Source organism: Rhinopithecus roxellana, chromosome 16, assembly GCF_007565055.1.
Source record: "Rhinopithecus roxellana isolate Shanxi Qingling chromosome 16, ASM756505v1, whole genome shotgun sequence".
NCBI classification, from domain to species: domain Eukaryota; kingdom Metazoa; phylum Chordata; class Mammalia; order Primates; family Cercopithecidae; genus Rhinopithecus; species Rhinopithecus roxellana.
The window spans coordinates 17468726-17483282 of record NC_044564.1 but is presented as its reverse complement, the minus strand read 5'-3'; the positions used below and the strand labels follow the sequence as shown (position 1 = coordinate 17483282).

At 55.6% G+C, this 14557-nt stretch overlaps 1 protein-coding gene across 9 annotated transcripts in view; it reads right to left on the bottom strand.

The window, feature by feature from the left end:
• Window positions 1-14039, bottom strand: part of DNM1 (dynamin 1) — a 53396-nt gene extending 39357 nt beyond the window's left edge. For all 9 annotated transcript variants that reach the window (XR_004053995.1, XR_004053996.1, XR_004053994.1 and 6 more), the window contains exon 1: window positions 13769-14039. Coding sequence is in view for 6 of the 9 variants with exons in the window: in XM_030919764.1 (XP_030775624.1) it covers window positions 13769-13929 (161 nt within the window). In the remaining 3 variants the exon portion in view is untranslated. The remainder of the gene's footprint in view (window positions 1-13768) is intronic.
• Between the last annotated feature and the right edge of the window lie 518 nt (window positions 14040-14557).

The following is a 14557-nucleotide window of genomic DNA, read 5'->3' as shown; positions in this document are numbered from 1 at the left end:
CCCAGAGCTCCTAGGTTCAAAGCCCCTTCCTGAAGACTCTCCACTGCCTCGTGTCTGGGGAAGCCGAGGCTGCTGGGGAGGAGTCAGGAACTACACTGGAGAAGGAGAAGGATGGTAAACCCTATGTATATTCATCATTTCTACACACCAGGCAAATGCTTTTCATTCTTGCCAGACAGTGAGCTTTAGACAGGCAGGACAGCCTCTTTCTGTCTGCCACTGTATCCCAGTGCCCAGGACAGGGCTTAGCACACAAAGGGCACTCAACAAATTCTGATTGAATCCTCAAGTCCTCGAATCTGTGCTCTGATGTAGAGATTATCATTTTACAGAGGAAGCAGCCGAGGCTCAGAGAGGTGAAGTGACTCACCCGAGGTCACACAGCCAAGCGGGGATTCAAAGCCGAGTGTCTGTTGGCCCCTCAGCCTGGGAACTTCCTCATTCAATGGTGCTGCCTCAAACCCAGGAAGCCAGACTTGGCTTTTTATGTAATTCAATTAAATTCAGTCTGTGCCGGGCCCTGTGCCGGGCTCTGGGGATGGGAGATGATGAGTCAGACAGTTCCCACCCTGAGGAACTCACAGTGTGGTGGGAGAGACAGACAAGTAAACAGATAATGCAATGCAGTGTGGTATGTGCTAGAACAGAGGTGTGCCAGGCGGCACAGAGGGAGGGGGTTTATTGGGGGGTAGGAGGACTTCCGGTCTCAATCTCTTCCATCCTTTACTCAAAGACTCCTTTGGGGGCGTGACTTCCAGTTTTGGGAGTCCCCCAGGGCTGTGGAGATAGAACAGCTGTTCTCATAGAAGCTGGGGTGGGTGTGGGGGCTGGGGGTCCACCCTATTCTCCACTACCTCCTCACCAGCAACACCATGGTAACAGTAGTTGCCATGGAAACCACGGGAGGGGCTGGAAAGGATGGGACTCCCCATAGAGAGTCCCCCACGCAAAGACATGGACTTTCCCTGGAGTTCTTCCCCGAGAGGCCTCTCCTTGAGCAGATGGGCCCACCCAGCCCTGGTGAGCCTGAGGGGTGGAGGTCTCCAAGGTGCCACATAGGGGGTGTGGGGAGCCCAGGACCCAGCTGGCGAGAATGCTGCGTGGTCAGGGTCTGGGCCAGCTGCCCACTGCCTCCCAAGGGCTGCTTGAAGGACAAGTAGCTTCTGGGAAGCAGAAACTAGAGGCAGGGCCTCCTTAGGCACGCTGGGCTAGAATCTCAAGAGGGCTTCATGGGGAGGCAGAATCTGGATTTTGAACAGATCCTCAGGTGGTTTCCACACTCCCTGTCAAGTTTAAGGACCACCTGCCCCGTGCTGAGGAGCCAGGGCCAGGCTGGCTCCTACATCAGATCCTACATTGGCCTTTCCCTGGCCTGGTGCCTGATGCCAGGACCCGGGAGGTCTGCTTCCCAGTCTCACGCCTAGACCCACAGTGGGGAGGACCAGCAGGTCCCCAGGTCTGGACAATGAGCTCCTCACTCACTTCCGGGTTCCTGCCTGGCACAGGCCCTGCACGTAGTAGGTGCCCAGGCAACACGGGAAGGAATGTGCATGACTCGGCAGCTCCCTAGCTCTTCCCTTTCACCTGGACGCACTGTCCCACTTTAGCGCTCTGTCTAAGGGCCCCCTGGGTAGCCCTCCTTCCCCTGAGTGAGGATCCAGACCAGATCCAGCCTTCAGCTCCTGGTTAGGCTGAGGGAGGACAGAACAGGTGCCCAGAGAAAAGTGTCAGGCCCACCAGCCTCGGAGGCTGCGTGCTGTGCCCGGCGTGGGAGGGGCGGCTGCTGGCATGCCAGTTCTCCCCACTCATTTGGAGCAGATGGTGGGTTCCCAGGGAGGCTGTGCCTGGACATCTGCAGAGGCACCTTCAAACGTGAAGCATGGGGGGACAAAATAAACACCTCTCAGGACCCCCAAATGCCACACTCCCTATCTGAACTGGTGCTGTCACCCTGAGAGGGGTCTGGAGAAACTGAACCCAAGGGCTGACGTGACCCCTACCCCTACCCCTACTCTAGGACCCGAGACTTGGGGCCAGAGCTCCGGGATCCTAGTTCCCAGGCCCTGCTGAATGCAAATGATGCCAGGAAGTAACGCGCTTAACTGGGCATGCACCCACTGCCAGTCATTCTTCTGTGCCTCCTCCTTCTTGGGCTCTGATGTCAGATGGATCCTGCATTAAATGTCCAAGCTGTCATATAGGAGCTGTGTGACTGTGGACAAATGACCACACCTCTCTGAGCCTCAGTTTCCACATCAGTAAAATGGGTTGCTGTGAGGCTTATACAAACTGATGATTGAACCAATGGCAGCTACTATGCTTATAAATAATGATAGCTTGCTGGGCATGCTGAGAGCACAGGCTAGACTCCCACAGCCTCGTCACCAGAAGAGGCAGCAGGGAGAGAGCTGGAGGTGGGTTTCCTGGAGGATGGCAGCGAGTGTGGGGGTGAGAGCAGGACATTTTCAGCCAGACCTTGACCCTGGAGGTGGAAGGCAAGGGGGGTGGGCAGGGTTGCCCTCTGAAGCAGGGAGCTGGGTGCCGGCAAGGGAGTGGGTGGGCCAAGAAATACAGTTGGGAGGAGGTGAGACTGCCCCCAGGCAACAAGTCCCTCTCTGTTCCAGCTGCCCCGGGGGACCCTAGGCAGCCCCACGTCACAGCTCATGAATTTCAAGCTGAGGTTTGAACACTGCAGGGCAGTTCTGGCCTTGGCTTTCCTTGATGTTCTGATGGCCCCACGAGCAGGGACTAGGCTAAACCTGTTTGTCACAACATCCCAGCACCCAGCACTGGATCTGGCATACAGCAGACTCTCAGGACACCCGCATTGACCAAAAGAGTGAATGGAAGATGAGCTCTACCATCGACTTCATTGTGTAGAGGTAGAAACTGAGGTACAAAGGGGAAGAGTCTTGCCCAAGATCATGGTACAAGTTGGTGACAAGGTAGGGCTGGTACTCAGGGCTCCTGACTCCGGGTAGGTGCTCTCTCCACAGCAGTCTTTCTTCCTATTAAGCAGAGCCTACCACCTTCCCTTATTCCTTATCCTCCCATCCTTCCTACTTTCTTTCCCACCCTCCCTCCCTTCCATCCATCCAAGTGTTGATGACTTTATATTTTCTTTTTTTTTGAGACGGAGTCTCGCTCTGTCACCCAGGCTGGAGTGCAGTGGCCGGATCTCAGCTCACTGCAAGCTCCGCCTCCCGGGCTCACGCCATTCTCCCGCCTCAGCCTCCCGAGTAGCTGGGACTACAGGCACCAGCCACCTCGCCCGGCTAGTTTTTTGTAGTTTTTAGTAGAGACGGGGTTTCACCGTGTTAGCCAGGATGGTCTTGATCTCCTGACCTCGTGATCCGCCCGTCTCGGCCTCCCAAAGTGCTAGGATTACAGGCTTGAGCCACCGCGCCCGGCCGACTTTATATTTTCAAAATGGAAATCGATCTCTTTTGCCTCTAATTTTAAAAATCATATGTTCTCCATTTTAAAAGATTCAGAAAATGACCAGGCATGGTGGTTCATTCCTGTAATCCCAACACTTTGGGAGGCCGAGGCAGGTGGATCGCTTGAGGTCAGCAGTTTGAGACCAGCCTGGCCAACACGGTGAAACCCCATCTCTACTAAAAATACAAAAATTAGCAGGGTGTGGTGGCACGCGCCTGTAGTTCCAGCTACTTGGGAGACTGAGGCAGGAGAATCGCTTGAACCCGGGAAGCGGAGGTTGCAGTGAGCCGAGATCCTGCCACTGTACTCTAGCCCGGGTGCCAGAGTAAGACTCTGTCTCAAAAAAAAAAAAAAAAAAAAAGATTCAGAAAATACATGAAATATTTAAAAAATAAAAAGCAATCATCCTCCCTACACCTGATGAGCGCCACTGTAAACATTTTATCATTAATAATCATCATGGCTAAACACTGATGAATTGCTGACTGTCAGCCAGGGACTCTGCCAGGGACTTGAAAATCTACATCAGCACAAGATTTCTTTTTAGGGTGACGGAAATATCCTAAAATTAGATAGTGATGATGCTTGCACAACTCTGTAAATATACTAAAAATCATTGAATTGTGCCTTTAAAATGGGTGAATTATATGGCATGTAAATTATGCCTCAGTAAAGCTGTTTAAGAAAATCTACATCCTTTGGATTGATTCTTGCATGGCTGTGTGAAATCAGAGTGCTAAGTTTCTCCATGTTACAGGGAAGAAACTGAGACTCCGAAAGGTGAAATCACATGTCTTTCAGGCGCCCACATGCACACTGGGTTTTCAGCCCCTTTGATAGCTCTCTATTCACCTAACATATCATAGATATTTCCAAAGTTATTCAGCATGCAGCTACATCTGGATCCTCTCCCCTTCCTTCTTTCCTTCCTTCCCTCCTTCCCTCCTTCCTTCCTTCCTTCCGGCCGGGTCTTGCCCAGTTGCCCAGGATGGAGTGCAGTGGTACGATCATAGCTCACTGCAGCCTCAAATACCTGAGCTCAAGCGGTCTTCCCACCTAAATCTCCCAAGTAGCTGGGACTACATGTGTGCACCACCATGCCCGGCTATGGATCCTTCTTTCTTTCTTTTTTTTTTTTTTTTTTTTTTTTTTTGAGGCGGAGTCTCGCTCTGTCGCCCGGGCTGGAGTGCAGTGGCCGGATCTCAGCTCACTGCAAGCTCCGCCTCCCGGGTTCACGCCATTCTCCTGCCTCAGCCTCCCGAGTAGCTGGGACTACAGGCGCCCACCACCTCGCCCGGCTAGTTTTTTTTGTATTTTTAGTAGAGATGGGGTTTCACCGTGTTAGCCAGGATGGTCTCGATCTCCTGACCTCGTGATCCGCCCGTCTCGGCCTCCCAAAGTGCTGGGATTACAGGCTTGAGCCACGGCGCCCAGCCAAGGATCCTTATTTCTTATCACCAGCATCTTGATGAGAAGGAACCCCAGCTCGGCCACTAAATTATTTCCCTGTTCTGAACCTCAGTTTGCCCATCAGTGAAAGAGGACACAGTCCAGCAGCTCCCTCCTGGGTCTGTTAAGGGAATGCTCTGACATCTGGCAGTAGAAGGACCTAACGGGGGTGCCCATTGGTGGGTCCTGGTTCCTGAGCACGTGCCACATGCTGGGTGCTTTATGTGCTATAGCACTGCATTCCTTCGAAATGGGGACCCAGGTTGGAGGTGAGGGTGCATTCACCTGCTGAGATTTTTCTCCTCGCCCTGGCTAGTGGCCTCCTTCCCCTGAGCTAAGAGAGGCACATGAGACAGAGTGATTAAAGAATAACACAGTCATGACTAGATACATTGTTAATATTAACCATGGTTGGAGCTGCCCTCTGCCAGGAGCTCTGAGCCCAAGGCAAACAGGCTTCTTTCATCCTCTACAGCTTCCCATCTGGGAGAAAACAAAGCCCTACCCTACACAGGGAGGACCAGGTCATGGCGGGAGAGGGTGATCAGGGAAGGCATCCCAGAGGAGGCGTTGGGTGATGTGAGACTTGCAGGAAAGACCCAGTGAAAGAGGAAGACAAGGGCAGGGTGAAGAGCTTTCCAGGGGCTAGGCATGGTGGTTGGAACCTGGAACCTGTAATCCCAATACTTTGGGAGGCTGAGGTGGGAGGATTGCTTGAGGCCAGGAGTTTGAGACCTGGCTTGAGGCCAGAAGTTTGAGACCAGCCTGGGTAACGTAGCAAGACCCTGTCTCTACAGAAAAAAGAAAAAAGAAAAAAAAAAGAAAGAAAAAAGACGCTTCGGCCGGGCGCGGTGGCTCAAGCCTGTAATCCCACCACTTTGGGAGGCCGAGACGGGCGGATCACGAGGTCAGGAGATCGAGACCATCCTGGCTAACACTGTGAAACCCCGTCTCTACTAAAAAATACAAAAAAACAGCCGGGCGAGGTGGCGGGTGCCTGTAGTCCCAGCTACTCGGGAGGCTGAGGCAGGAGAATGGCGTGAACCCGGGAGGCAGAGCTTGCAGTGAGCTGAGATCCGGCCACTGCACTCCAGCCTGGGCGACAGAGCGAGACTCCCTCTCAAAAAAAAAAAAAGAAAAAAGACGCTTCTAGGTGAGAGAACAGCGTATGGAACAGCACCCCAGGAGAGTGAGAGAGTGGGCACAGCCCTGCTTTCCCCACGAACTGTAATATTTTCAGGTAGACCAGGAGGGAGCGGCTGAAAGGAAGCAGGACTGGGTAATCAACCCTCAGGGGCTTGGTTTTGAGGGTTTAGTTTTGAGGGCTGGGAGTCCAAAGATGGCTTCAAGCTAGGAAGATAGATTTGGGAGGCTGGAGAGAGTTCCATGCTGTTGGGCGGGGAATGGGTTAGGGGGGCAAGGGAGGAAGTTACTCTGCTGCTGAGACAAAGGAGCTGGAGTTTGAGGTAGACAGGAGTGAGCTGGGCAGAATCCACAGGGCATGGGGGCCGAGTCATATGGGGAGGATGGGGGAGCCAGCAGGCAGTCGATCTTAGGGCCTCTGGCCAGGGCAATGGGAAGATGCCATTTAGGAGAATATTTTGAACACCTTCCAAGCTCAATATTACTTTTTTTTTTTTTCCCCTGTTGCTTATAGTAATTCTAAGTTGCCAGGCCTGACTTCTCCAAACAATTCTTGTTTCTTAGCCAGATTTCATTCCAGGGAATGGGTGAGAGTGCCAGAGAGTCGCCCAGGAAGAGGAGGAGAGGAGGAGACTCTCCAGTGTGTAGGTGTGTGCACAAATGGGTGGGACTGGGGTGGGGAATAGGGAGACAGAAACATGGAAAGGTATGGACTGGAGGCAGGAGAACCCATGCCTGTTCCTGGCCTGCCTCTGATTCAATTGCTGTGTGACATTAGGCAGATTCCCTACCCTCTCTGTGTCATTTTTGCCATCTAAAAACCTGGCGGCTCATACCTGTAATCCCAGCACTTTGGAAGGCCAAGGCGGGCAGATCACCTGAGGTCAGGAGTTCAGGACCAGCCTGGCCAATATGGTGAAACCCCATCTCTACTAAAAACACAAAAATTAGCCGGGCATCATGGCGGGTGCCCGTTAGTCCCAGCTGTTTGCGAGGCTGAGGCAGGAGAATCGCTTGAACTCAGGAGGCGGAGGTTACAGTGAGCTGAGATTGTGCCGCTGCACTCCAACCTGGGTGACTGAGCAAGACCCTGTTTCTAATAATAATAATAATAATGATAAATAAATACAAATAAAATAAAAACCTGGTTGGAAGGCCGAAGTGTGAGGATCACTTGAGTCCAGGAGTTTGAGGCCACCCTGGGCAATATAGTGAGACCCCATCTCTACAAAAAATAAAATAAAATACTTAGCCGGGTGTGGTGGCGCATGCCTGTCATCCCAGCTTCTCGGAAGGCTGAGGTGGGAGGATGGCTTGAGCTCAGGAGGCGGAGGTTGCAGTGAGCCAAGATCACCCGGCTGTACTCCAGCCTGGGTGACACAGTGAGATCTTTTCTCAAACAAAACAAAACAAAATAGGCAAAACAAAACAAAACAAAAACTTTGAATGATAGAAGACATCAGTACTGTCCTTAGGGGTCCCTCTCTGGACCTCCCCTGGCCTCACCCTCCCCGTGGGGCAAAGAGTTCCCCAGGGGCCAGGGGAGGTGCTCAGCTGGAGCCTGTGCTCCCCTCGTAGGCTACGCTAAGGTGCCCCAGAATTCCCTCTCAAGCAGTTCCAAGCCCACCGCCCAGGCCCACGTGGGGACCAGCTCAGGCCCAAGGTAGGTCCTTTTTGGAGCTGGGATATGAGGGCTGGGGTATTCACAAGTGAACCCTGGAGGGATAAAGAGGGAAATGATGGGGCAGCCCGGGGAGAGGGGACACCTGTGTCCCCACGCCTCCACATCCACCACGGAACTCCAAGGAGTCTGAAATTCTGAATTCAAACCCAGCTGGCCAGGTTGTGATGAAGGTGCATTTGTTATGGTGGGAGGGCAGAATGTATTGCATTTAGCAATTCCTCAGCTTGATTTATAACTGGAATACATAGACATATGGCACGTGGGCGTCCGTTTCTCCATGCCTGACAGTACTGTGTCCATGACCCGCTTCCTCCACTCCTGCCCTGCTCACCCTCTCCGCTCTCCTATCTGCACCCCCTTCCTTGAGTCTGACCCTCTGACCCAGCCAGGGCCTGGGAAACTCGATTCTCCTGGCGCCGAGATCAGATACTGTCTGCCAGGGTCACCTTTCACTCCAGCTCCTCTGGGCCACGGTGGGCGTGGGTTTGGAGAGGATGTCCTCTGGCTGTGGATGGGTGCATTTCCATGCATCCAGCCTCAGGGGTGTGCTCCACATGTGGCCCACAGGCAGTGTGTGCTTAGCATGTGGCAGGTGCATGCTCTGAGCATGCAGAGGCCGGAGCAGAGTATGGCAGCTCTCCAGGTGGGTTGGGGACTGTCAAAGGGCCCCTAACAGGCCCCTCAAGCCCTGCCTCCCCAACCCTCCTAGTCTCACCTCTGGCCTCTGCTCCTCACTCAGCCACACTGTCCTTCATCCTTCATCCGGGTTCTTTTCCCCCTAGGCCTTTGCTCAGGACGGTCCCTGCACCTGCACCAGTCCACGCCTTGGCTTGACCATGTCCTAGTCTTGCTCAGGTCCAGTCTTAAATGCTACCTCCTCAGGAGGCCTTCTGATGGCACAGAAAGCTCCCCTCCCCTCAATGTCAGGTTCCTTGCAACACAGGAGCAGCCTCCTTCAAAACACACAACAAACGTGCTCTTTGTGGATTTCATGTCTGTCTGCCCCGATCAGCTGCAAGCCTCCCAAGCAGGATGGGTCCGGCTGATTCACAGCTGTATCCTCAGGGACTGGCACACGGCAAGTGCCAAGGAAATGTCAGTTCCCTCTGCCCCCTCCAGGTCATCCACACTCTGCCTAGGATGTCTCATTTATCCCCTAATAGTCTTTGGCCTCCATCTCCAAATCTGAGAAATGGGACCGCTATGATGCATCTCGGTGTGTTCAGAGGAAGAAACAGAGCTTAATAGTGGGGAGTGGGCTGTCTCCCTGGCAAAGGCTACGTTTGACAAAGAAAGGGGCTCTCAGAGGCCAGAGACCAGCACCACATCCATGCTGGGATAGAATGCAGAGGAAGGAGCTGAGTGCCATGGCTCTCGCCTGTAATTCCAGCACTTTGGGAGGCTGAGGTGTGTGGATCGCTGGAGGTCAGGAGTTGAGACCAGCCTGGACAACATGATGAAACTCCATCTCTATTAAAATACAAAAATTAGCTGGGCGTGGTGGTGCACGCCTGTAATCCCAGCTACTCGGGAGGCTAGGGCAGGAGAATCACTTGAACTTGGGAGGTGGAGGTTGCAGTGAGCTGAGATCGCACTGTTGCATTCCAAGTCTGGGTGACAGAGGGAGACTCTGTCTCAAGAAAAAAAAAAGGGGGGGGGGAAAAGAATATGGAGGAAGAGACAAGGGCACTAGGGGAGACAGGAAGCCTGGGCGTGGTTGGGGGTAGGCAGAGTCATGGGGAAACCTAAAACCCTTTCCCCCCAGGCTGCTCCTTGGGCTTTGGGCAGAGGGTCGCTCATCAGGACCCCTACCCTACCCTGGATGGAGAAGATCCCCAACCCGTGCCCCCATCCTGGTGCACCTCCCAGCCCGCGCCATACCAGAGGGCTTGCCTGTCTATACCCAGGCAGGGATAGAAGCAGCGCGTCCTCCATGCGAGGCCCTGCCCCGAGTGCTTCCTGGGGATTGTTTCAACACTCACCATAATCTTACAAGGGCTGTGCTATTATTATCCCCATTTTACAGATGAGGAAATAGCAGCTGGGCAGGGTTTGGGGAACATGCCCAGGGATTCTCTGCTTGTAAGTGGCAGAGTTGAGCTTCACACTCAGCAGGTCTGACTTCACCGCATGCTCTCGGCTCCTCCGCCACATTCCCACCGGACTTGGCCTGTCCCAGGACAACCCACTCTTGGCCCTACAGGAGCATTGGGGTGGGGGGTGTAGCAGGGCGGGGGTGATAAAGAGGAGCTGGAGGGACAGCGAGGAGGCCCCTTTGGCCGAGGGCACCAGGCATCTGTTCATGAAAGGCTGGCGTGTGCTGGGTCCACAAACACTCCCCCGTCTACACTTACCCCCAGGATGAGCTCATCTACTCTTGGGTTTAAATCCCATCTCTACACCAACGACTTCCAAATTTTTATTTCCAGCCCGCCTTCCCCCTGAGCTCCCGACTTGCATCACCAAACTGCCAGTTGACATCTTCCACTCAGAAGTCTAACAGGCATCTCAGGCTCAATATGTTCAGAACCAAACCCTGGTCTTCCCCCGTCCCCCCGGTCTGCTCCTCCTTACTCTTCCCGACTCTGTTAATGGCACCAACACCCACCCGGGATCTCAGGTCAAAATCCCAGACGTCATCATTGATTCCTCCTTCCTCACCCTCCACATTCATCCTCCAGCAGGACTTCCTCCAAAATATATCCTGAAACCCACCCACCGTTCTCCTTCTCGTTGCAGCTAAAGCCCTCGTTCAGGACCCCCACTATCCTCTGCCCACTGCAGCAGCCTCCCCACTACTCTCCTGCCTTTTCCCTCACCCCCTCCCCAAGTCACACCCTTGCTAGAATCAGTTCAAGTCACTCCACTACTAAAAAGCTTCCCACAAGCGAGAAAATAAACCCAAACTCCTCACTCCTTGTGGCCTAAGGGATTTGTAGATCTAGCCCCTGCCTGTCTCTCAGGTCCTGTCTCCCCCTTGCTAGCCAAACACCAGCTACAGGGGGTCCTTTCTGTTCCTCAAAGGCACCAAATTCTTTGCTACCCTAGGGCCTTTGCACCTTTCCCTCGGCCCGGAACTCTCCCACCCCTCGGTTCTCATCTCAGATGCCACCTCCTCCTGGAGACTTCTGACCTCCCTTGGGAGAGCAGCCCCGCTCCCCTCCCTGACGTTGACCACATTTTCCAGTTGACTTCTGAGTTTCTCCCTCTGCAATGCAGAGCCTTGGTCTTTTCCACCATAGTACCGAGACATTGTGCACCCTCCACAAATGTTTGCTAAATGACTGAGTGAATTGGCCTCAGTTTTCCCTTCTGTAAAAGGGAAGGGGGTGAAGAAACAGTATAGACCCAGACAAGTTCTAGCAGCATCCTGGGCAGCTGCAACGCTACCTCCATTGCAGAGCTGACAGCAAGATCCTCCTGAGCGCCCAGAAGCCCGGGTGGACCTGGGGCAACCCTGATGTATTTTCCTCTGAAGCCTTTTCCCTGGGGGATTGGCTCCTGGGAAGCCCCAGGAGACAGAATGGCTGTTACTATGCTCACCAGGCTGGGGACTGAGCTCTGTTGGAGAGGTCAGGAGCCCTTGAAGGAGCTGGCAGGCTGAGATGGTGGAACCCACTGAGCCTCAGTTTCCCTGGTCTTCTCACTAGCTTTCAGGGGATCATGAATGCTTTCCTGCCTACTCCTTCACATCAACCTAAGCCCCCTCCCCTGCCCTGAGCCTGCATCTGGACACCCTGCACATCCTCCTGCGGGGACCATGGCCAAGGACATCAGGGTGCAGAGGGCAGCCAGAGGGCCCAGACCTCCTGGGGTACAGTCCACACCCTGCTCTGCCACCCAGCCAGCAAGTACTTGCTGAAATCTGCCGTGGTCAGGGCTGGCCCCTGCATCATGGGCTCCAGGAGGGCAGGGGCTCGGCATGCAGGTCCCCAAGCCTAATTGGCTATCAATGCCCTGTCCCACATGTTTACAAAAGTACCTTTCCACCCATGAACTCAGTGGAGCCCACAGTCACCTTCTCAGGAAGGCAGGGCAGCGGCTATCAGAGTTCCCATTCCACAGATGGGGAAATGGAGACCCGCCCATCTGCTCGTCCCTGTGCCTGGTGCAGGACCCGGCTCTCAGAGGATGTGCAGCGCCAAGATTAGGAACTGGGCTTTGGATTTTAACAGCTGCTGCCCTTCCTGAATGTGTGACCTTGGGCAAGGCATCTAACCTCCAGGGTCTCAGTTTCCTCATCTGTAGGATGGGCATCATGGTACCTGCCTCTTGGGAGCTCCTGTGAGCCTATGACTGACTCAGCTTAGGGGGGTGCATACGATGGGCTCAGTAGATAGGGGCTGAAATCACCAGTTGGTCCCCTCCCTACCCCAAGCCTGGAGCACGCAGCCTGGCGTGGGGCAGGAATTCAGCCGACATTCAAAGGAGGAGAGGTAGGAATATGGTTTCTCCACTCTAAACTGTTGCCTGTCCCTGACTGCCGGCCCTTGGGGAAGGGGCTCATTGTGTGTCTCTTGCCTGGGTCTCTGCAGCTCTGGGAGTCATGTGATCAGAAGGGGGGGTTCTGCAGAAGCCATGGGAGAGACAGATGCCTCCCCCTCTGCTGACCAGATGGGCACGGCCGCCTCCACGGTGGCATTCCAACATCACACACATACATGGCTCCAGTCAGGCCCTCTCCCTCTCACCTCCAGGGCTGGCATGGGTTTCCCAGGACATTTGAGGGGCAGGAACAACCATCCAGTCCCACTGTCCATGTTAGAGATGGGGACACTAAGGCTCAGAGAGGGCAAGTGACTTGCCTGAGGTTTTGCAGCAGAACCTGGCTTGGACAGAACTGCTGTCCCTCTGCGGAGAAGGACCCCTGCCTCCCTCTCCCATGTGCCAGTCACTTTTTTGGCCCTGAAGGTCATTGGAAGGAAGCAAGGGTTTCTGAAGAAGATGGGGGCGAGATGAAAGAGGAGGTCAGTGTAAACTCTCTCACTTCATCTCCCAGTCTGCCCACCCCCCGTCCCACCTCCAGTACCTGGAGAGCTCCTATCTTTCCTCTCTCTCCTCAGCACCAGAAAAACTATTTCTTCCTCCCTTTGGGGGTTTGGGGAGAGCCTGGGGGTCACGACCCTGCCTGCCCCCGTAAACCCAGGACCCTTTGTCTTTGTGGTTGCTCCCCTCTCCGCCACCTAGGCCTCCCAGCGCCTTGTGGGATCAGAGGCGGGAGGGGGATTAGGTTCTGCAAATGGCTCCCCCCTCCCGCCATCCCTGTCTTAGTCATCTCTGCCCTCTGCCGCCTCTCCCTCCATCACGATCCCTCTGGCCAGGCCAAGGGGAGGGCGACACTGAGAGGCGCCCCCCACCCAGGGGCCGTGGCGAAGCAAGGGGCCGGCTGCTCAGAAAAGGGTAAGAAGTGATTTCTCCTCCCCTCTTCCCTTCCTCATCCTGCAGCCCGCGCCTCCCCCCTCCACCGCGCTGCGCACGGATGGCGGCGGGAGCCGCAGAGGTGTGTGTGTGCCGGGGGGAGGCCGTACCGGGTCCTCGATGCCCACGGGACTACGTCCTCTTCTAGGGACTGGGGTGGGGGGCTGACCCCTGCCACGGCCCAGGAATTCCCATGGGGGTAGGAGGATGTCCCCCATAGAGTCCGGTGGGGGGGCCGCTACCCCCGGGTGCTGCCCGCTCCAAGGGACTCCCGGAGCCCAACGGAGGAGCTGAGTAATGCGGGCTCTCTCCATGCCCATGTTGGGGGCGGGGGGCAGCCCTTTGGCCGGGGCTTCTGGCAGAGCGTTGTGTGCCCTAAAGGATGGGACGGAGGAGGGGGCGTGATTCGGCAGCCGGAGGCTTGAGGACGTTTACAGACTAGCGGGGGGCGCTGCTGCCCGGAGGGGCTCTCGAGGTGGGGAGGGCCGCCTCGCTCCGGCTGGGGGCGGGGGGCGCGCCGGCCGCGGGTGCAGCGTCGGGGGCTGCGAGGTCGCCGCGCCGTCGGTGCCCCGGGCAGGGACTCCAGGGATCCCGGGGGTCGGGGGTCGGCGCCTGGGGTCGCGCCGCGCCTACCTGCCTACGAAATTCTCGAGCACCGAGCTCTTGCCGGCGCTCTGGCCGCCCACCACGGCGATCTGCGGCAGGTCGAGGTCCGCGTTCTGGCCGATGGCAGAGAAGGCGTCTTGCAGCCGGTTGACCAGCGGGATGAGATCTTCCATGCCGCGGTTGCCCATGGCTGCGGCGGGCCCCGCAGGCTGCGATCCGGCTGCAGCTCGCGCTCCCGGCTCCGACTCCGGCTCCGCCGCTGCAGCCTCGCGCCCCGACTGCCTGAGCCGCGCGGCCCCCGCCCCTCGGGGATCGGAGCGAGCACCGCTCCCGGAAGCCGCCAGGGGGAGCCCGCGACGCTGAGGGCCGGCCGCCGTGCGCAGGCGCCGGCCGCGGCACCATGGGTGTCGTAGTTTTAACCTTCTGCGGCTTTCGGGGTGCTTTAGCAGTGTCTAGGGTGCGCGGACGGATGCTGCGCAGAATATATTTGTCAATGGGTGGGGTCTCACTCCTAGTACCAGGCCTCTTGGATAGTGGTCATGGCTGTTTCACTCTATCTTACCGATGAGGAAACTGAGGCCTGGAGAGTTGATGGGCTTCCTCTGAGGTCACAGCTTCCTGACCCGGAGTTCCCCTTCACCTCGCGGCTTTCTACCCCTAGATCCTGACTCTGATCTCCAACATGTCCCTTTCTGCCTTTGGTCCTCAGTTTCCTTGTTTCTAGAAGGAGGAATTTGGAGCATGAATTCAACAAATATTTACTAGGTACCTGCTAGAAGCCAGGCCCTGTCCTAGGCACTGAAGATTGAGCAACGA